Source organism: Symphalangus syndactylus, chromosome 10 (assembly GCF_028878055.3).
Source record: "Symphalangus syndactylus isolate Jambi chromosome 10, NHGRI_mSymSyn1-v2.1_pri, whole genome shotgun sequence".
Lineage (NCBI taxonomy): Eukaryota > Metazoa > Chordata > Mammalia > Primates > Hylobatidae > Symphalangus > Symphalangus syndactylus.
The window spans coordinates 56,189,049-56,212,873 of NC_072432.2; the positions used below are offsets into that span (position 1 = coordinate 56,189,049).

Below are 23,825 nucleotides of genomic sequence, written 5' to 3' on the forward strand. Positions count from 1 at the left end.
CGAAGATTTATCAAACTCTGGAGGGGGTATACTTTACATACGTGGGGCTCAGAAAGGGCTTAGTGATGGCTTCATTGCACATGAAGATCTACAGTACTCGTACTGACCCTGTCCAGCACTGGGTCCCCAACAGCAACCGGCATATATCGGGTTCCACGGTTACTTGTAAGAATGTGGGGATGCCTGGAGTGTAAATGAACGTGTAGACCTTCAGACTGATTGGCTTTGAGAGTTCTCTGTTTGCATGTGTGTGTTTTGGTTTCCTTTGAACTCTAGAAAGAGGAGAGAAGAAGAATGGCCTCGTGGGACTTCTGTGTCACCATTTCTGACACTTCAGGGCTGTGTCATTCTTCATGTATTATTGGAAGGAGGTGCAAAGGAGGATAAGATCTCAACCAAAAGAGAGGGAGAGAAAAAAATGAAGCTCTTTTAAGGATGTAAGATGGGGAGTGGGATGTGGTGGGAGTGTATTCTAAATGCTTTTTAAGCAATTTTAATCATCTTTCTATTTCTGTGGTGGCAAATCAAATGTCTGCCTCTCAGGATTCATGTATTTTTCTCTAGCTGAAAAGTACTTGTAAGCTGGAAAAGAAGCTCCTCCATCTGGATTTTTGTTAGTTTCACAACTGCTTCATTACAGACATCAATAGACCCATCACACTGTAGTCATAGCTGGCTTAGTTGGCTTTCTGAGGACAGAGCTGTATCTGCCTGGCTCACCATTGTATCCCCTGCATTTATCTGTTACCTATTTTAGAGTAAAAACTTGAAAACATTTGTGGAATGAATAAATAAATGCCTATTGTGTATCTTCAGAGAGTGGTAGAGACCTCTAAGACATAACCCTTGATTTAGAGTTTATCATGTGAAAATATCTGGCCTTTATTAACACTTTCTTTGTGGCACTGTGTTTTCAGAAAACGCTCAGTATTAGACTTTCCTACATTAATTAGCCTTAGAGACATACGAATCCAGAATACATTATAGTCATTTTTCTTGGACTTGTTCATGCACTGAGTTCATTGTTTTATTTTGAGCACAGCTCCTTCTTCCCCTCTGCACTGTAAAGTTATTAATAGAAATAGGAGCTTCCCAGCTTCAGTGACATGCCTGAGAGGGATGTTCAAAAGAGATAGAAGGATTCATTTCCTAAGTAATTTGTATGCTTGGAGTACCACTCCTTAGAAACCCTGCTCTTTGTTGCTAACGTGGTTCATGACAGGGCTGGCATGCAGGAGTGAAGGCAACCAGGGAAGACAGGGAGAAACTGCAGCCTAGAACTAAAACCCTCCTGTCCCCACCCCAAGACTAGACAAGTGCTAAGGGTGGGCCAGATGGAGGCACTAGCCAGCAGTGGGAAGAAAGAAGAAGGCAAGTAGGCAGACCACAGCACCCAAGCAGTCATGAGGCAGTCCTGGAAGAGGGTGTAAATGTAGACAGCAGGCAGAAAGGCATCTGGGAGATGAGTAAGTGTGGTGGTTAAGGACAGTAGGTTTTGGAAGCAACTCAAGTGTCCATCAATAGATGAACTACAGACCGTAACTCCCTTGTCCTCTGCCTTCCACTTTGGTTTGGCCAATGGGCACTGGCAGCAAGTGACAGGGGGTGACAGGAGAGAATCCTCCAGCTCCTCGCCTGCTGGGCTGCATGCTGGCAGCCACTGTGCCCCTGCAGTACTTTCTCCTGTGGCTAAAGCTCTCTCAGAGATTGCCTGTGTGGGGTTAGCGATGATAATCACTTCCTACTTTTGTTAGCCTGGGGTGCCTCCCCATCTCTTACTGGTTTCATTAAGCCTGTCTGCACCTCTGTACAACTATGCTTGATCAAATTCTCTCCAGAGAGCCCTGTGTTTCCTGCTGAGTTCCTGACTGTTGCAGTGATACAGTGCTATTACCAGAAAGAAGGAGATGGATGCAGGGCAAACAATAACAACAGATGTCTGGCAGCAACTGATGCTGACCCACCATGGCCCCCTGGATTATAAATCTCCAGTCATCCCCCACAGACAGGATTGGACCCACAGCTGTCCAGTTACCCCAGATGTGGGAAGAGAATAAAATTGGAAAAAGAGAATCTAGAAGGGCCTGACAGCAGCCCAGAGTGACCAGAGAGGAGTTTTGTCCTGAGCATTTGTACAGATATTCCTCGAAAAGGAAGGACTCCTTACATTTCTGTTGGGAAGTCAGATACTTTCCCTTTCCCTAATGTGGACGAGGAGGTGGTGGTCCTACATTCTAAACGAATTGCAGTTCAGAGTGTCATAGGCCTTTTGAATTTAAACTATCTTCATGATTTCTTTTAAAGGAGATTGGATTGAAAAACAACTCCCAAATCAGAGGAGTATCTTCTGTCAATGCTGTGTAGTCAGTCTTGACTGCGTTGTTAGCATCCTGCAAATTGTGAAGTGACAAACACTCTTGTTTCTGAACTTTCCATTTTAGCCACTTCTTCTTGTGTCATTCCAGAAAACGAGCAACACATGGATGTGATGTGGGAGACTTTCTTAATGTCATATCAGCTCAGAGGTGTCCTTTGTGCCGGTCTCTGAGCATGAAGTGACACTTCCAAACAGGTTATTACTCCCATGAGTTATTGGGTTGCTAATCACCCCATTTACAGAGTGATCCCATTACATTACCCTGCGGTGTTCAACTAAGGGAGCTTAGACCAAAGCCCATATTTAAGAGCGCTCCCTTGCCTGTTTCATCTTGGGGTTTAAATTGAATTCTCTGATGTTGGTAGAGCAACCTGAATCATTTCCTAATTCAGCTAAAAATAGCAGAGGGATCATAAACGCGGACCCCTTTCTCGATGTGAGTAGTATCACGGGTGGGGAAAATGCATAGTAGTTGCTGGGAGAGGCCACTTAAATTCCCTTTTGGTTTCCGTTAAAATCCTGCATGCATTGTACTCAATCACAACTGCAGGCTTAGATGTCAGAACGCTCATTTTCATAAATAGGCCTGGAAAACATAATCACATTCAACCCTTGCTGTTTTGAACTCTGGAGTAACTTTAGAAAAAAAGTTAAGGTCAAAATTCCAGACAGTTTATTATAATTCAATTATAGAAGGAAACCAGGGATTTCTTTTATAAGGTTTTCTTCTGCTGCTCCTGCCTCTTCTGAGTATGTGTGTGTATGTGGGAGTCAAGGTTAGCCTTGTTGGGTAGGCTATTTTTATTTAAATGTGTTGAAGTCTACAATAAAACATTACGCAGACATTCCCCAAGTTGCGGGCGTGATGGCTTTAAGGTTACTTTGTGGAGCTGGAGCACTGGCTGCGCAGGCCCTGAGGGCCTGTGGTCCCAATGGGGTGGCCGTGGTGTGCTCTATGGCATCTGGAGGTGGCGTTCCTACTGATGATGAGCAGATGACTGGATTGGAGATGGAGGTCATGATGGTTGCAGGGAAGGGACTGGACCTATACAGTATATTACCCCTGAAGGCAGTTTCAGGCACCAAGGAAGACCCTAATTTAGTTTCCTTCATCACCAACAAGAGTATAGTGGGCTGCATCTGTGAAGAGGACAACAGTGCTGTCATCTGGTTTTGGCTGCACAAAGGCGAGACCCAGCAGCAATGCCCTAGCTGTGGAACCCATTATAAGCTGCTGCCCCACCAGGTGGCCCACTGAGCCCATGCATTAAGTTACTCAAAATGTGCTGTGAAGTTTTTCTTTCCAACTAAGACTAGCTGTTGTATTGGCTGATATACCAGACAAGGCTGTATAACTGATCTGTGAATGTTCCTTGTATATGTGGTGCCAGTTACAACATAATAACTCCTTCTCTACCTTCCCCACTGCCAAGCTATTCTGCTCTCCTTTCCTTCTTGCCATTCATTAGTTCCAGAGAGCAATCTTGGGGTTCTTGGACACTAATGCTAACTAAAGTCTGACTTAGGCAAATTTCTGACCACTTACCTCTTCTCCATGACTTTCCTTCTTTCTTTTGAGGCAGTTATTCATGTAGAATAGTTTTCATTGCCCTATCTTTCCTTTCTTTTTGAATTTTTACTCAATTTTTTGAGAAAAGCAAGTTTTTTTCCTTTTCATTTTCTCCCCATTTCTGCGTTTTCCAAGCTAGGGGACAGGTGAAAATAGGCAATAGTCCATCTCCGGTGAGAGCTGGCCTGGGCCAGCGTGCCTGCCTCAGGGAGCTGTCTAATAGCCTTTTTAGTTCCCTTGCTGCTCCTTACCACTAGGAGTCCTGAGTGACCCTATTCATAGCTGCTAAAGATCAGAGCAATGCTGGTGATGCACTTGAACTGAGAAAAGCAAAACCATCCACTTGCGAGGGAAGGGCGAGCGGCATCGGACACATTAGTTGTGAATACCATGTCTTGAAATTTCTGTAAAGGCCTCTTCAGAATTCCAGAATTTCTACCTTTGTCTTCATCTTCTTCAAATTAAATATACATTTTGTTTTACACTATTGTTCAAGATACACGGAAAAAGTAAAACAGGTTGTTAATTGATTTTTATTATTTTCTGCTTTGTCAGTAGCATGGTAGTTTACTGCTTTTTACTGCAATTACATAGCATTTCAGTTATATTAGTGATTAAATAGGCCTTTGTGGTGTAGCCTATAAAATTATCTGTATAGGGAAAGTAAACTCTAGTCTTTTATACCTAACTTATGAAAGAAATTTTTGGAAGGCCACCGGATTGTAAATAGTAGACCCACTCCATAGCATGGAATGTGCAATACAGATGATCTTTATTAAGCCCACTCTCCATTCTGTCAAGACCCAAGAGCTCATTTAATGTCAAATGAAAAAGGCATTTCTTTAGGATTGAATTGGCTTTTAATCCCTTATAGAAATTGAGGGCTTTTCCTTTAAGTCATGTTGACTGTCATGACTTTGAGTTGTATACAAAGGCCATATTCATGGATGTTTGTGGAAATTAATATGGTATAGAAGCCCAGCCAAATTTCTAAAAAACGTAAATAAACACACAATTTGTATGCTTATTTTTTTTTTTTAATTGGAGAGGTTAAAGAACTATTGTAGATCTGCTTTTGGGCTAGTGTGAATAATTTGCCAACATTTACCTGTTTCAATTCTCCTAGTCCCAGTTACCACTGTCCTTGGCAGGTGAGTGTTTCTCAAATTATTCTTGGTAGACCATATATCTATTTCAGTTCTCTGGGGTGCTGGTTAAAATGCACATTCCAGGGAGATATCCTACACCTACATCTTCTTACTTGGAATCTTTGGAGTTGGAGTTGGGAAAATGGAATGGTTAACAGCCCCCTAACTGATCTTTATGAACTCTAGAGTTTTAGAAGCATTGATCCAGACTTTCTTTCTCAGGATTTACATGGTTGGCAATGAATGTGATGATAACGGTCCATTTTGATTCAGGGCTTAGTTTTGCTGGACCTCCATTTTCTGGATTTTTGACTTCTTCTTTGGCGTAGATTTGTATTCGTTTTCTAGGGCTTCCATAATAAAATACCACAGGTTGGGTGGCTTAAATAACAGAAATTTATTTTCTCACAGTTCTGAGAGAGACTAGAAGTCCAAGATCAAGCTGTCAGCAGGGTTGGTTTCATCTGGATGCCTCTCTCCTTGGCTTGTAGATGGATATCTTTGTCTTCACATTGTCTTTCCTCTGTGTATGTGTATTGTTTGTGTCTTAATCCCCTCTTCTTATAAGGATGCCAGTCATATCGGATTAGGGCCTGTCTATATGACCTCATTTTACCTTATTTATCTCAAAAGCCTCTATCTCCAAATACAATCACATTCTAAGGTACTGGGGTTAGAATTTCAACATATAAATTTTAGTGGGAAATAATTCAGCACATAACAGTCTAGATGGACTTCAAAACATGATATGAATAAGTGAAAGATGAACACTCGATTTCATCTCAAGTTTCTTTCCCCATCCTGGCTCTGTCCATTAGAAGGAAGTCTACTACTGATTGGTCTCTCTTGTCTAAAGCAGCAGAAGGGAAGTAGGGACAATGACAACTTGTTTTTGATTGGCCCTGTTCCTCATAAGATCCATTTCTTTGCTTTAGGCTCAACTGTTGTAAATGACTAAGGGTGGCAATTCTCAAAGGGAATCTCAGAAGTAAAAACTCTTGTCATAATATTAAGACATTCTTTGCCTTTATTGGGTGACATTTGCACTGATTGTGTAGAAGCAATGGTGGCTAAAACTGTTGGTGCTTTAGCATGACTTAACGCAGTAGCACCAAACTGTATAGTAATCTTTATAATTTCACCACTGTGCATTTGCACTGCAGGACAAAAATGCCTGTTTCACTTAAGAATGCCCTTGATGAAATACTAAAAATTATTAAGTTTGTTAAATCTTAACCCTCGAGTACACATCTCTTTAGTATTCTGTGTGATAAAATGGAAAGTATGCATACAGCACTTTTGCTCCATTCAAAGGTTCAGTAACCGTTTTGAGGAAGAGCACTGTGCAATTGAATTGTGAGCTGAACTAGTCTCTTTTTTCATAAAATACCATTTTATCTTAAAAGAACAAGAGATGAACTATGATTATTTAGATTCAGGTGGCTGGCAGACATGTTTGCAAAAATGAATGAAGTAAGTGTATTACTTCAAGGAAGCAACTGACGGTATTTGTTGCCTGTGATAAAATTCAAGCTTGCAAGAGAAAAGTAGAATTTTGGAAAGCTTCTTTCTGTTACTATGAGCTTAATACCTTATAAGCAGCTGAGGATTTTTTTGGTGAGGTTGGTTATTAACAAATGTGATTTTGGGGATATTATATAGTGAAATGGGTCAACATTTGGGAATTCTGCATAACTCACTGAACCAATGTTTTCAAAATGACCAATACAAGATGCTACAAAAGATCTATTTAAAGTGTAAGATAGACCAACACATTTTAATGTAACAGAGTATAAAATGTTCATGGTATGATTTCAGACTATATATTGCAACTAACCCTTAAGAAATCGCCACTTGTCAAGTTTTGGCATATTATCAGAGAAGAATATCTACAATTTTCTGAAAGGATCATTACAAATACTCTTTCGTTTTCCAACCTCATATCTGAGTGAGGCTGGATTTTCTTCATTTATTGAAAGCAAAAACCTATCAAAATAGATGAAATCAAAAGCAGTTTTGAGAATCTAGCTATCTTCTTTTTAAGCTAAACATTAAATAAATCTGCAAAAATGTAAATGTCATCTCACTATTTTTTTCTGTTTTGGTGTATACATACAATGTGTTTTTTAACATGTAGTGAATTTATTCTTGCTATTTTAAGATGAATTAATAAATACATGTTTAAACATTTCTCAACTCCAATTTCTAATACGGTGAATATTAGTAGATATAACCCATATAAACAAAAGCTTTTTGGGAACTTCAAACTTCAATACTTTTAAAAAGTATAAATGGACTTTGAGATGAAAATGTTTGAGGACTGCTGACTTAGGAAGACATTTTTCTAGCTATGTTGCAGCAAATGATTTAGAGTTAACTTTGATTCTAGTATGTTTAAAGAAAAATATATTCACTATGTGAATACTAAATATAGTAAGCTTGACTTGCTTTTTTCTCATTGGGAGAAAAATCATAATAATATTCCATATCAAAATATTCTTATGCATGGCTTAATGCCTGGTTTACCTTTGCTAATCCCAGATCAGTTTAGATAATCGTGAACAAACTGGGAGAAAAAAAAGCCCTATATAAGAATTAATATTTTTGAGAGCTTTTTTCAATGTAATGAAAATTTATTTAAGTTAACAGATTAAAATCTGCCCTACCCTATAGAAACGCACTTGGAAATCTTCCCATAAGCATGTTCTTTTCTTCATTCTGCCTGTTTTGTTGTGTTCCAATTTAGAGGACATTTCCTTCCTTTCCTTCTCTTTTTTCTTTCTTGCCTCTTGTTTCACTCATTTTCTTCCTTCTTTCCCTTTCCTTTATTAGAGCTGCGGGCATGTGCTGCAGTTTTTGGTTTCTGCCAGTGTCCTGTAAGAAAAGATGCTGACTTGGTAAATATGAACAAGGCATTGCCAAAGTGTAGGTCTGTCTTGGCATTCTCAGCTCTAGAACTTAAATAGAGTGTACATTTCAAATCTCAACACTGGAGTCTGTGCTGTGTTTCTAGTCTTAGATTTCTAGATGCTATGAAGGAAGTTTAGGGGAAAGGATTTTAACTTAAAACTTATACCTCCTATAATAGAAGAAATGACTTCAAAATACATTCTACTATTATACTGTGTTTTTCATAGATTTCTTTCTCATTTTTTCCTCTAGTCTAAAAGTCATTCCCGAGTTGGCCTGAAATCAAGCACCAAGCAAAAGGTATATTTTTTCTTCCATATTGTTCCTTTAAAAAATAATTATTTTGGGTGGGTGCTTTTATTTATTTATTTATTTATTTATTTATTTATTTATTTATCTTCCTGAAGAGAATGACTTGTCTTTGGATGGCCAGGGCATACCCAGAAACAAAGTAGTTCTTATTCTCATATGCTTTGCCTTCATAATAGCAAAACTGAAATGGGAGAGGGATCCTTGAAATGAAATATAATTTGAGGGAGATTCTTGAAACCCAGTGGCAGAACCTGAGAATTTTCCCATGACTTACAAGCAATTCTGAAAGCAAGGTCAGAAGATACTGTGCTATATTCAGCTCTTTTATTTTCTAAGCACTTCACAGTGAAGCAATTTGTTCCTATCTCAGTTCATATTTTTACCAAACTTTATTCTCTCAACATGTGTTGTGGAGAATAACCCTCACTAATGACCTGTGATGAATTGGTTAAAACATGAGCTCTGTGAGTCAGAAAGAATTGGTTTCAATTCTTGGTTCTGCCACTTTGCTATGTGATCTTGAACATATCTGTATAGAGAAGATGATCATACCCACTACGGTAGCATATGTTAAGGATAAAATGAGATAATATATGTGAAAACACTTACATCCCGCTACCTGGTGCAAAGTAGCCTTTTAAAAATTTTGAGGTTCTATATTTCATTGATAGTTCAGAAATTCAAACAATAGAAAATTTGAAATTTCAAAATATTAATTCTCAGACAAACACACATGAATACACACATACACACTTTAATTATGTTAATTCCTGGTGATACATGGGGCAAGTTTGGAGAAGTTCATGTTTAATTTTAGAGAGGTTCATATTTACATATTATTCTTCCACTGTAGAAGTTTGCACTGATGGGAGTACTTGCCTACCTTTTCAGAATAATGCACATAGTAACTCAGAATACCTTTCTTGATGCCAATTGTCAGAGAAAAAAACACTGCAAAAATTCAAAGCATCTAAGAGGTGCTGAAGAGGATTAAAAGAGGCAATGTATGTGGAAGCATTAAGCCCATGCCTGTGTCAACAGTAGCTATTTTTGTTAGAGAAACATTATGTTGATTGAGAAGATGGACAGACCCAGGTTCCCACCCAGCTCCAATACTTACCACATAAAAAGAGCTAACATTGATACAGCAAGCCCTATGCTCCAGGTACAATACGAGCATTTTACGATGAACTCATTTAATAGTCTCAGTGACCTAATGAGGTAGGTGTTCTTGTTTCTCAGGGCTTGTCAGGAGACTACCACACCAATAATTGGAAAAGAGAATCTAACCGGTTAACCGGTTGTAGTGTTTTAATGACGTAATGAAAAGGGTAAAAAGAAGGGTAGAAAGAGAGCTGTAAGGTATCAGGTAGGTAGCAAGCAATTCCAGGGAGCAGCTGCCGTCTCCAGGGCTGAAGAAGCAAAGGAAAGAGCTGGGATTACTAACATTTCCTGGACACTCAGAGGAAGGGCCCCACAGAGCTGAAATTCAGACCTCTGAGGAGGGGGCGGGTGCCAGTATCCCTGAGGGGCACATAATGAGGCTGATTCTGGAATAAGGAGGGGCAGGTGCCAGTGTCCTTGAGGGGCACATAATGAGGCTGGTTCTGGAGAATCTACAAACTGGCTCAGTGGCTCTGTAGGAAGGAAAAAAGGATGGTATTGCTGAGGCAAAGTTCATAAGAAGCACACGGGAAGGAGCAAGTCCCATGTTCCTCCTCGGGCTCTGCCCCTCTCGCTAGCGCCCCTACTGGCAGATATTACAAGAAGCAGCTGGCTCAGCCAAAATGTGGTTCTCAGAGTTCCAGCCCCAAGCATCACAAAGCAGATAATAGAAATGTGGGCTTGGAGATGAGCGATGATAATTTAGCAACTGGCACAATTATTAGCTCCATTTTTCAGATGAAGAAACCAAGGCACAAATATATTAAGCTATGTTTGTCCAGAGTCACACAGCTAGTAAGAGGCAGAGGCAGAATTTAAACCTAGTCAGTCTGGATCCAAAAGTTTATGCCCTTAACCCCTTAAACAAGTGACTACGGACAGAAACACTTTTCTGAGTCTTTTTTAAAATGGAGATGATACTTCTTAACGTGTAGGGCTGTCGTAAGGGTTAAACAAAACAATATAAAATATGTGCCGATCATACTTCTTGGTACATAGTAGGTTCTCAATAAATACTAATTCTTGTTAAATATATTTTTCTTGTTTTAAGTATGAGAAGTTCATTTTGCCTTGGTGACTTTATGTGTAGTTTTGAAAGTATCTATGTTGCCTTCGCCTTGGAGTGGTTCCATTGCCAGTGAGTTGTTTATTTAATTTAATTCCTCCAACTTTACATATTTTAAAGTATTTAAAGTTTTCTGTGTTGGAAAGTAAACAGCAGAGAGAAGTTAATCCTGGAGCTTGATCAATGGAGGCTTTATTGAGGATTTCCTTAAAACTCAAAATTTATCAGGGGCTATGTCAGAGCACAGAACTGGTCTTTCACTTCAGATTTGAAGCAGTGGGAGAAATCACTAAACTGATTCATTCATTATTTAATGCGACAATTATTTATTGGGTGCCTAATTGTACTGGATGCTGTGCTGGCCATCAAGGGTTATATAAACACTGACAGATGGACCCTGCTTTCAAGACTGTTTCTTACAATTTAGTGGTGAGTATGATGCAACATCTCAGCTGCACATTCTCCATCACTCTTTTTCATCTTGGCAGGTGTGTTATGTGTGTGTGTCTTGCTACATAGATGTAATGCTGTCTTGTGGGTAAAATATCTATTAGGCCAAATACTGAGTTGACTCATGTCCAAGGGAGATTAATGGGTGTAGGGAGGTATGAGGGGAGGGCAGCTGACTCTCCTGAAGGACAGTCATTCATTAACTGGGGAAGAGACAAATGTCAGACTAGACACAGGGAATTAGTGGGAAAGGCTGAGAGGCCAGGCACACTGGAAAGCCCTTGGGTCCCTGGTGGTAGGTGGTAAGAAGTATGCATGCAGGGATGTGAGAGTTAAAGGGTCCAGGCTGGATGCCATGATGCTTAATGGGCCTTTTTGCTCTAACATGGTTGATTGCTTGGGAGACAAGGTCTGGAACAGCCAAGACCTTAGAGTCCTGGTAGTAGGTAACTGTGATAAGATTAGGAACCTCTTTTATATAAGTCAGGCTTCTTAAAAATGGTTTATTCCCTGTCTATGTTTACTTTCTTTTGTTTAAAAGTGCCAACTGCCTGAGTAGCCCTAAATGAACTAAGGGAAGAGCTTTGTGTAGTACTTCGGTCAGAACTCCAAGGGGAAGCTGGGCTTGGAGGTCAGCAAGGTGTAGTGGTGATGTCCAAGATCCTCATGAGAAAATTCCAAGGTCATAGTCATGTGGTCAAGATCTTGTAGTTTTTTCTAGAAATTCTGGAAAAATTAAAGAGATTAGGTTTTGTGGAGATATATTTTGTAGGACACAGGAATACCCAAAACCTGTCCTTGATCCCTGTGCCTCAAGAGAATCAGAGGAAAATAAATGAATACAGGACAAAAACTTGCACATGAGTATTGTTTCCCTAATGTAGAATTTCAGTGAGCTAGGCTGAGAGAAATCGAAGACTCTTTTGTCTCCATTCCATAAAATCTACTCACTGCTCCCTAAGTATCTTTTCGAGAGTAATAACAATAGTAAAATAGTATACAGTCAATGCTCTGGTTGCTTTGCAAACATTCAGTGTTTGCATTGTTTTCATTAAAAATTTTTTTCAGATTATACTTTACTTTTTAAGAGCAGTTTTAGGTTCACAGCAAAATTGAGTGGAAAGTACACAGATTTCCTGTATACCCTCTGCCCCTTACCATGCATAGCCTCCTGCATTGTCAATTCTCCCACCAGAGTGGTACATTTATTACAACTGATGGGCCTGCATGGACACATCATTATCACTCAAAGACCTTACCTTACATTAAGGTTCATTCTTGGTGTGTTAGGTCATTCTTGTGTTGTTATGAAGAAATACCTGAGACTGGATAATTTATAAAGAAAAACGATTTAATTGGCTCATGGTTTTGCAGGCCGTACAAGCATGGTGCTGGCATCTGCTTGACTTCTGGGGAGGTTTTAGGGAGTTTGGCAGAAGGCGAAGTGGATCAGGCATGTCACATGGTGACAGCAGGAGCAAGAGAGAGATTAAGGGGGAAGATGTCACACACTTTTCAACAGATGGTTCTTGTGAGAACTATCACGAGAACAGCACCAATGTGATAGGGCTTAACCATTCACGAGAAATCTGGCTTCATGATTCAGTAGCCTCCCACCAGGCCCAACTCCAACATTGGGGATTACAATTCAACATGGGATTTAAAGGGGACAACATCCAATCTATATAACTTGTTGCATTACACTATATGGGTTTTGACAAATGCATAATGATGTGTATCATTACAGTATTATATCATTACAGCATAATGATGTGTATCATTACAGAATAGTTTCATTGTCCTAAAAATCCTCTGTGCTCTGCCTTTCATCTCTCTCTCCCCCCACCACTGAGAACCACTGATCTTTTTACTGTCTTCGTAGTTTGCTTTTCCCAGAATGTCACATAGTTGGAATTATATAGTATGTAGCCTTCCCAGATGGCCTTCTTTCACTTAGTAATATACATTGAAGTTTTCTCCATGTCTTTTCATAGCTTGATAGCTCTGAACCTTTCAGCATTGAATAATATTTCATTGTCTCGATGTACCACAGTTTATCCATTCATTCACTGAAGGACATCTTGGTTGCTTTCAAGTTTTGGCAATTATGAACAAAACTGCTATAAGCATTCCTGTTGGATGGACATAAGTTTTCAACCCTTTTTTTGGTAAATACAAAGGAGTGTGATTGCTGGCTTGTATGGTAAGAGTATGTTTAGTTTTGTAAGAAACTGCCAAACTGTCTTTTGCATTCTCATCAGCAATGAAAGAGTTCTTATGGTTCTACATCCTTGTTAGCATTTGGTGTTATCAGTGTTCTGGATTTTGGTCATTTTGATAGGTATATTGTGGTATCTAATTGTTTTAATTTGCATTTGCCTGATAACATGTGATATAGAGCATCTTTTCATATGATTATTTTCCATATGTATATCATTTTTGGCAGGTGTCAACTAAAGTCTTTGGCCGATTTTTTAATCTGGTTGTTTTCTTTCTCATTGTTGAGCTTTGAGAGTTCTTTGCATATTTTGGATAACAGTTCTTTATCAGATATGTCTTTTGCAGATATTTTCTTCCTGTCTGGGGCTTGTCTTTGGATTCTTTTGACAGTGTCTTTTACAGAGGAGAAAATATTAATTTTAATGAAGTCCAGCTTATCAATTCTTTCTTTCATGGACCATGCCTTCAGTGTTTTCATCCCATTTTTTCAGAAAGAAAATTGATTTGCTAAAGCCTATAGTTAATAGAGTGTTTTAAATATCCTCATTCCCCAGCCAAACATTTCACCATGCCATGGTGTTCAGTGATCTTGAGTTTACTATATCCTTTTTCCTATCAAAGCAATCTACTCAGATCAGATAAATAAACTCACAGTAAGTTACACTTGATTTATATGACTTCAAGTCTAATATCTCCTAAGGGTATTTGCATTTTAATAGGTAGCAGAAGGGTACGTGTTAGCAAGCAGGGTACATGTTTTGGTTGGTAGGAAGACCTTATCTTTGCTCTTAAAATTACATTGTTTAACTTCAAGATTACTTCAGCAGGAAACATCAATTGGTTAGATGACCTAGGGTCACAATGCATATCATTGGTAGGCAGCCAATACTCAGTTTGGAGCATTGAGGCTAGCACTTTTGTATTCAGTCCATGATCTTCCTCCCACCCCCATTCCCCATGAACCTCCTCACTTATGAGTGTAGTGTCCCTTGTTCCCACTCAACCGCAAACTCTCCTCCAAACAGAAGTTGTATTAATATTTGTAATTTTCCCAACTTCCTTCTTTTTTGTATCTAGTATCTGAGAGTTTCATAAATATTGATAAGAACACCCTGTGCCCCCATGTTACAGCAGAGAAACCATGCCATGGACAGTGGTGATGCCTAATGTTAGTCTCAGGTCCCTGGAGAAGTAGCTTTTAATTTTTCCTGCTAAAGACTAAAAAAGGCTCTTGAAAATTTCTTGGGTTATTCTTGTTTTCTCATTCGATTCTAATGCTCCGTTAGCAGTGTTCTTTTGCCCTTCGAATCCCTCCACTCAATCCCCCCTCCCTTGCCCCCATTCGAAACCTTCTTCACTTTCAGCATCCTGCACCAGAGTGGTACATTTGTTATCATCAATGTAGTTACGTTGATGCTTCTTTATCACCCAGAATCCATAGTAGTTTACATTTGGGTTCACTCTTGGTGAACATTCTAGGGGTTTTGATAAATGTATGATGACATGTATCTATCTAATATTGTAGTATCGAACAGAATAGTTTCACTGCCCAAAATACTCTTCTGCTCTGCTTACTAATCTCCACTCCCCTCAACTCCTGACAACCACTGATCTTTTTACTGTCTCCATTGTTTTTTTTTTTTTTTTTCCTTTGAGATGGAGTCTTGCTCTATCGCTCAGGCTGGAGTGCAGTGGCATGATTTTGCCTCACCGCAACCTCCACCTCCTGGGTCCAAGCGATTCTTCTGCCTCAGCCTTCTGAGTAGCTGGCATTACAAGCACCTGCCACCATGCCTGGCTAATTTGTGTATTTTTAATAGAGGCAGGGTTTCACCACAGTGGCCAGGCTGGTCTCGAATTCCCGACCTCAAATGATCCACCTGCCTCGGCCTCCTAAAGTGCTGACATTATAGGTGTGAGCCACCGCACCCAGCTGTCTCCATTGTTTGGTCTGTTCCAGAATGTCACCTAGTTGGAATAATGCGGTATGTAGCCTTTTCAGATTGGCGTCTTTTGTTTAGTAATATGCATTTAAATTTCCTCCATGTAGTTTCATGGTTTGATGGCTCATTTGTTTTTAGCACTGAATAATGTTCTGTTTTCTGGATGTATCACAGTTTATTTATTCATTTAACTACTGAAGGACATCTCAGTGTCTTTCAAGGTTTGGCAGTCATGAATAAAGCTGCTATAAACATCTATGTGCAGGTTTTTGTGTGGACGTGTTTTCAACTCATTTGGGTAAAATGAAGGAACACAGTTACTGAATCAATTTTTGTCTTTTTTTTTCCCACAAATGACTCAGAGCCTTTGCTCCATTTCCCTCAAGTATCTGCTCCAACTTTTGTGTTTTCTCACTTGTGCTTCCTTGGTTTTGGCCACGTGTTTCCTGCATTAAGTCTCCAGAGTCCCCAAGAATGATCTATGTCCCCTTGGAGGAATGTAAGAAAGAGTGAGATGCTCTATATCAGTAATGCAGGGGAGGTTTTTTGTTTTTGTTTTTGTTTTTTTTGAGACAGAATCTTGCTCCATTGCCAGGCTGGAGTGCAGTGGCGCAATCTCGGCTCACTGCAACCTCTGCCTCCTGGATTCAAGTGATTGTCCTGCCTCAGCCTCCCGAGTAGCTAGGACTACAGGCGCCCACCACCATGCCCAGCTAATTTGTTTTTGTATTTTTAGTAGAGACAGAGTTTCACCATGTTGGCCAGGATGGTCTCGATCTCTTGACCTCGTGATCTGCCCGCCTCGGCCTCCCAAAGTGCTGGGATTAAAGGCGTGAGCCACTGCGCCTGGCCCATGCGGGGAAGTTTTTAATGTAGCAACTAGATTTAGGCAAGTCAAGAAGAAGAAACCAGAGGATGAGTTTATAGCACCCAAGAGTTAAATTCCAGTCCTGCCATGCAAGTCTTACTGCCATGCAGTTCTTACTGGGCCTTTTACATCACTATGAGGGTCTGAACACTGAATCTATCTTGAGGGAAAATAAATGTCACTGCTTTCTGATAGTGACAATTACCCTTGAAGGTCCTGACAGGAGATGGAAAGGGAATCAGGCTGCCTAGAGCAGAGCCTGTATTATCTTTAATCCACTGTTATCTTTCCATGGCCTGTGAAAGATGCCCAGTGGCTTTTTGGAAGATGCTGCCTAATAAAAGTGACAAAACAAGCAAACTGAATTTAAAAGTTAGAGATCCTCTCTACAGACTCACAACAATAAGGACTTTAGGAGAGCCTATTATTTCTATTTTTTTTTCCAGAAAAGATGCTGAATTAACATTTTAATATATTGGTTAATTAAAAAAATACTAATTAACTTTTCTAGATAGAGGGAAGTTTTTGAGGTAAGTATTACTCAAAAGATCAAAGGCTATGTGTTAAACACACTGACACTAACTTTTATAGTCATCTCTTCTCTGAATTTTATCCATTAAAAAGACCCAGAAGGACAAACTTGGCATTTTAGCAATGTAGGTCAAATTCTATCGCTATGAGCTCCAGGGAACAAGCCGTCCAGTGCTTTTACTCTTCTTGAACTTGTGTTCTATGGAATAGCATTTGGAGAATATGAGCCTGGGTCTGAGGCTTTGAGAGTATATCACGGATTTTGTAAAAAATTTGTTTTTAATTGACAAATAATAATTGTATATATTTATGGGGTCCAATTTGCCATAGATTTTTAATGTGATGGCATTTGTTAAATGGGAATTGAAGTCATTTCACTTTTTGTCTTATCCTTTTTCTCTTCCCTTGCCTTGGTGGAGAGCAATCTAAGTCTTACCAAGGTGTATACTTCCCCCATATCCCACTGGCTCCGGTCAAGGGTCTCCTTCATTTCCATCTTCTATCCCTTAATTTTCAAATATCCTGAGACATCCCAAAGATAGACTGCATGTTCAGATTTGCTTACATTACAGTCAAGCATCTCAAACTTAGAAGAGTGGGCTTTAGGAATGGTGTAGGCCAGTGGCTTTAGGAGCCCTCTTCAGCAAAGAGCAGGTGTTTTCTCGTAAATTGTGCGGAAAATAAGGCCCAAGCTGGATTGCTCAAAGCATTCACCTTGTATTTCTGGAGCAAAGGAAAAATAATAGTGCCTCAGAGTACAACTCACTTTGTTAAATATTAAACATGGTTACTTCCCAGTTCCCCTGTGGTTTCCTGAGTTTCAGCAGGTTTATTCAAGCTCGTCCTCTAGAGTGCGTTTCTAGCCTGTGAGTTAAACCCAGTGTTTCAGAATGACAGTCACTCTCAGAGGTGGGGCCTAGGTGAGGTTTTGCTGGGAAATGTCAGAAAGGAGCTGTAAAGCCATCCAAATGTGATGCAATTTCTTCCCTTCTTGAAGGGACTACCAACTGGAAAACCCATGGCACAACTCAGAAAAGCTGGTCAGACTGTTATGAGGTCAAAATTTTGGTTTTGTGTCTCTATGTAGCCTTTATTTTAGGTTAACTAAAACAAAAGTTTTCATAAATAAATAAAAATCTTCAATTCTTCAGAAATGCTCAAGGTAAGATTTAAGAAATAAAGAATGAAAATCCATCGCATTTCCCCCACTTCTTATAACAAATATCATTCTCTATGCAGAGATTAGAAAATCAGGCCAGGTGCAGTAGCTCACATTTGTAATCCTAGCACTTTGGGTGACCAAGGTGGGAAGATTGCTTGAGGCCAAGAGTTCGAGATTAGCCTGGGCAACATAGCAAGACCCCATTTCTACAATAAAATTTAAAAAATTAGTTAGGCATGGTGTTGCAGCTATAGTCCTAGCTACTTGAGAGGCCAAGGTGGGAGGATTGCTTAAGCCCAAGAGTTAGAGGTTACAGTAAGCTGTGATCATGCCACCGCACTCTCGCCTAGGTGACAGAGTGAGACCCTATCTCAAAAAAAAAAAAAAATCACGATTCAGTTATGTTTTATTTTGCCAATTTGAATGATTTTAAAAAATACTGAGCCAATATTTTTTAATGTGAGTGTTTTCACATAAATACCTGGCTTTCTGGCTTGTTTTGAAAAATTGGAGTATCTGAAAAGTTAGCATGGATTTCCAAATGCCAACAATCTACCATGATGAGGGGGCCCCTGCCAACTCTAAACAGGGCAAGGCACCTGCAGTTAATCACAGTACTCACCTTTCCCTATTGTATTCCTGATACACTCCAGCTCATGCCTTTCACTGCCTTCCTGGCCCCTAGTAGCACTGAAGTCTTTGACTTCTAATCTGTGGGATATTATGCTACTATTTTCCCTGAGGAGTTCGAAGTCCTTATGTTTTAGCAGAGCTCAACCCTGGGCTGTCTTGCAAACACATTCTATTTAGCAAATTCATTAATTACGGTTCACATTTTCTTTGAAACATGTTAGGCTCCAAGAAAATTAATTTGAACAAATATTCTTTGTTTTAAACTTATTTTCTTACAATGCATTGTGACATTAACACTTTTTGTAAATAATTCCATTTCATACAATCTTGCATTTCCTCTGAGTCCCTAGACTTACAGAATGGCAGTTCTACATTCTATTTAAGCTAAGAATCATTTTCTATTAAAATGAAATTAAGCATAGGTGTTAACACATGGATATGCTGGCTTCCTACATAATTACATTAGTCCAAGTTCATATATTATTCCAAACATGAATCTTTCAGGCCAAAAATATTCTCAAACATCAATACCGAATCCTGAAACAACCAATGTAGGGATTAAATAGGAGGAGAAATATTAATATATTCACAAAAGGAAGAAGTAACAAGGAAAAGCTGGACTTTAAAATGCAAATGATAGGATTCTGGGAGGGTGTTGCCTGTACTGATGGGTCCAGAACCTCCAGAACCATGACCAGGCACTGGTCTAAGGTAAGGTGAATGAGGCAGGCACAGAATTTAAGAGGCTGCCAACAATCTCAGTTATCACCAAAAATAATTTATTAATAAGTTCTGTTATTTCCCATCCTTCCCATCTTACAGCTGAAAAAAACTGAGGCTTAAAGATATTGAGTAACTTGTCCAAGGTAACAGCTAATAATTGACAGGGCCAGGATCCAAGCAACTTGACTACAGAATCTACCCATGTCCAGTTACTGTAAAGTCTAGTACTGCTTGACTGACTCAGCCTGCAATTAGATCATCACACTCGTTGGATGCCAACGTGACTCCACTATCCTGATGGTACCTACGAGGTTCATGACCTCAGCGCAGCTATACATAGACTGGCTCTAGGGAGCTGAATTAATTTAGTGGGCAGATGTGGCCTGTTGGTTTTCTTGTACTTCATGCCTTCTGTTCAATGCAGTGTTAGGGAGGAGAGGGAGGAGAAGGATACAGGGAGAGAAGGAACGAGAATCAGGAAATACATAGACACAGAGAGAGACCAGAACCTAAAGACCAAAACAATGAACAGATAACCTGTGGTTGGTAGAGGCAAGAGCAATGGGGAATGGACTGTTTCAGAATGAAGTGTGAGCCCAGAGTGAAGAGCATGGGGACACCCTGCAGTTGAAGAGAATTCACATAACTCATACTAGAGCTGTACTGAAATGACCTTCCAGGCTCTGGGAGTATGTCTGTGGCCACTCGAGCTTGTTTTCTGGTTTCCTTGCTGTGTGTCCTTCTCTTGTCCTTCCCTAAACATCCATTTTGAATTTTAAAAATTATTTTAAATTGACAGTCCATATATTAATAGAAACAGCCTAAGGTGTTTACTGCAACCCAGAAGAGCACAGTGGGCCCCATCCCTGCTTTCAGGACTCCCTTTTCCCCATCTGAGGTGTCCTGTCGTCGTGTCTTTTCACTAACCTCCCCTTTTTCCCTGGCACCTGCCTCCCTAGCCATCATTATACTAATGTAAGAGCCTTTATCAGCAGAGCCATGTTTTTCCTTTGCGATGCTTCATGAAATGGTAAAGAGTCCAGTTGTCTGTGCTCCTGCAGCTGGGAGTGCTTCATTATCTGTCAGTTTCTCCATGCCTTCAGGGCCTGAAGCAGAGAGTGAGGAAGAGAGGGCTGGCCAAGAAGGGGGCAGTGTCTGAGAGGGAAGACATTCAGAGCTAAGAAGGAAGTTCTGTTACATTTGCAGTACACTGGAAGCATGTCTGTCTACTTTACAGGCATATTTCCTGTAGAATACTTACCTTTAATTTCAGACTTGCTGCTACTGCCATAACCAGATTTAAAATATATTTGGTAGATTTTCCAGCACCACTTAACTCACTAAAAATAATATTTAACTCTCTAACTCGGTGATTCTCAGTCCTGTCACATTCAACAACCCATTTGGCAATAAATATTTAATATTTTGTAATGATGACTCTTTCATTACTTGTATGGATAATGTAACCTATTTATGCATAATTTTTAAAATTCTCTAACTGTACAAGAAAAAAATAACAGAAAATTAAATAAGTAAATATCAATTATTGGGCAGGAGTCTACCAGAGAAACATAAGGCTGCCAGGTATTCTTACCTTTTTTTTAGCTGGGAGTGTGAATAATGCAGTCTGATAAGGTGTTTTATATTAGCCACTCAGAACAATATGAGTGGTTAATATATGAGTACCATTATATTCCATGATGTGGTTGCCCGAAAAGGTGACTGTGGTAAGCAGAATAATGGTTTCTCCAAAAATGTCCATGTCCCAAACGTTGGAACCTGTGAATACTTTGCCTTACATGGCAAAAGGTACTTTTCAGATACGATTAAGTTAAGGATCTTCAGATAGGGAGGTTATACTGCATTGTCTGGTGGGCCAAATGTAATCACAAGGGTCCTTGTAAGACAGAGGCAGGAGTATTAGAGTCAGAGAAGGAAATACAACAACAGAAACAGAGGCTGGGGTGATCCAGGGCCATGAGCCAGTGAATGCCGGCAGCCACTAGAAGCTAGAAAAGGCAAGAGAAGGGGTTATCCTTAAAACTTCCTGAAGGACCACAGCCCAGTGGTCACTTTAGACTTCTGATCTCTAAAATTATAAGAGAATAAATTTGTGTTGTTTGAAGCCCCTACGTTTGTGGTAATTTCTTACGGCAACAAAAGGATACTAATACAGCCATCAACTCTTGGAAAATTCCAAACTATCAAAGTACAGTCTTTATAAAATTTATATAATAGCTTCCTTCCTGGAAAATTCATTATGTATTCAAAGTGTGCAAAAATACTTTGTAATTACATGTAAAACAGAGCTTGATTCTAGACTCAAATAATTATTAGGACTTTCCTTCTGTTGCCTATCAAGTCTTCTGTTTTCTTGCTCTTATGTCCTCTCTCTTCTCTACTCCACCCACTTGCAGTTTTTGGTTTATATCTCATGCCGAGCAATTTAGCTTCCACCCTTTTTTGAGGTCTTCTTGCAGACAGTGGCCTTGTGGCTTTGCCTTGCCTTTGCAGAGCAGCCCTTTAAGATGTTCTCCACAAACATGGTTCCTTCCCCAAGAATGCCAGCTGCTAAAATTCTTGTATGAGGAAGTTGTTCTTCCTTCAGCCTAAAATGACCTTCAGCTTCCAGTTCCTGAGTTTGACTGATGCCCGGTGGTCCTTCAAAACTCATCTCAAGTGCCGTATCTTCCAAGTAGCATCTTTCACCTCCACTTCATGGATAGGTCCTCCTCTTGGATTTTCGCTGATACCTAAACTTACGTATCTTTTATCTTTTACCTACTTTGTTTTTTCTGTGTGCAAACACTATGCTGAGCACTTTAGATATATTTTGTCATTTATCTTCTGTATCAATCCTGTTAGTTATTATTTATCTTCATTTTATAATGAAACTGAGACCCAAAGAGTAAATATTTAAAGTTTATAGATTAAAAAATAAAGGATTCTTGTACTTAGAATCCTTAATGTTTACAAAATATTAAGTTTCAAAGGGTTACCTTTAAAAGGATTAGATGTTTACAATTTTTTACCCATTAGTTATTATTTATTATATTTGTATGTACATAGAGAAAAGTTTCCAGACTATGCCCCAAACTCTTCAGGTTGCCTGGGTTTACTTTATGCCTTTGTATCATTTGAACTTTTTACAATTGTTAATTAGTGGGTTCTAACTTATTTGGCCTTCATGTATAAAATTTAAAGAAAAAAATTAAAGGTTTTAATGGTATTTTAAATATTTTCTAGGCCAATTCTTTGCTTTTATGTTTTTAAATATAATTTTTCATGTGTAATAACAAATTTCATTCATTCACATACTGATTTGCTCCATGCTTACTTGAGTGTCACTATGAACCAGGTTCAGTTCTAGGCATGGAGTATGATAGTAAATAAGAAAGACGAGGGCTTTGCCTCTGTGGAGCTCACATTCCAGTGGTGAATGTGTTCAACACTCTAGCAGGCAGCCATAGTATTATGAAGGGAAAGAAAGCAAGGTAAGGGTTAGAAAATGGTAGGGGGTTCTCTGATACACAGCCGAAAGAGGTCTCTCCGGGGGTCTGGTATGTGAGCATGGGCCTGGGTAAAATCAGTGAGAAAGCCATGTAAACATCTGGTGAAGTGTGTTGCAGAGTGTTATTTATAATGTGTATGCAATAATTTGGGTTTTATTCTGAAATCAGAGTTACTTATATCGAAGGTGTCTATTGAGCATGTACTGGGTGCTTGGTGGGTGGGGTTGGGGTAGATAACAGCGAAATATGAGACATGACTTTGGCCACCTTGTTTACAATCTTGATGAGAAAAAATATGCATATAAAAATATAGAATAGTAAAACATTATGGAATTATTTGACACTAAATTATATGACACAGATTCTAGGTTTTGAAGGACCCCTTTGGGTCTTTCCCCTTTTAGAAGTAAAAGTCTAATTTTGTTAGATTCAACCCATCTTAAGGACAAGGCAGTAGAACTAAAATAAGAAGGTGAGAAAAATGTTCTTTAATAGAACTTCAGTTCTCACTCCTGTAGGGATCTCTTCCTCTTAGGATGCTACTGAGGGAGCTTGTGAAGTATGATTCTGATTGGAGATAGGAATCTCTATTGGAAAACAGACAGTTGATTTACAGTAGATGGCATCTGCAGAAGTGGTAGGTTTCCTTGGACCCAGACTCTTGTGTCACTGAAGTGTGGTGGGAAGGGTAGCAAATGTTTTATTTTTCTTGCTTCTCTTCCCCATGGCTCCCATGTGCTATCAACAACTGAGATTTCAATTTAGACTTAAAATCAAATTAAGACTATGCACCAGACTTAGCTCATTTGGGGATGTCAATAAATGATTTGTGACTAGAACATGAATATGCTAACAGTATTTGTGGTAGTGGGATTATGACAGTTTCTGTATTTTTCAAATTTTCTGCTTTCCACAAATCCTGATTGTTCATAACACAGTTTCTAATTATACTTCAGTTTCTGATGTTACCTATGAAATAAAAACAGGTAAAAATTAATAATTTGAAAAAGCATTAGATTCATTATGCTAATGAGTACATTTCCAGTTTTCACAATAGACTTTTCTCTACTAAATTTAATATTTTGCTTCAAAGATTGATGCTTGAATCAACTCTCTTTTATTTTAATGAGGAGTATCATTGCAAGCATTAATTATAATATGTAGTGTTCACACTATGATTTTCACCCAAAAAATGAGGAAACATATTTTTAAAATCAGTAATCCCTTAAATAAGCC

At 39.2% G+C, this 23,825-nt stretch overlaps 2 protein-coding genes across 3 annotated transcripts in view; both read left to right on the top strand.

Annotated features, from left to right (window-relative positions):
- Window positions 1–23,825, top strand: part of RASGEF1B (RasGEF domain family member 1B) — a 633,330-nt gene that overhangs the window by 123,574 nt on the left and 485,931 nt on the right. For both annotated transcript variants that reach the window (XM_055297172.2, XM_055297173.2), the window contains exon 2: window positions 8,258–8,305. In XM_055297172.2, coding sequence (XP_055153147.1) covers window positions 8,258–8,305 — 48 coding nt within the window. The remainder of the gene's footprint in view (window positions 1–8,257; window positions 8,306–23,825) is intronic.
- LOC129492190 (cytochrome c oxidase subunit 5B, mitochondrial-like) lies at window positions 3,243–3,635 on the top strand. Its single transcript, XM_055297192.1, has one exon. The coding sequence runs from the start codon at window positions 3,243–3,245 to the stop codon at window positions 3,633–3,635; it is 393 nt and encodes a 130-aa protein (XP_055153167.1).

What these genes read in the sequence shown, in the direction of transcription:
- LOC129492190 (XM_055297192.1), top strand. Translation starts at nt 3,243, where the DNA reads ATGGCTTTAAGGTTACTTTGTGGAGCTGGAGCACTGGCTGCGCAGGCC.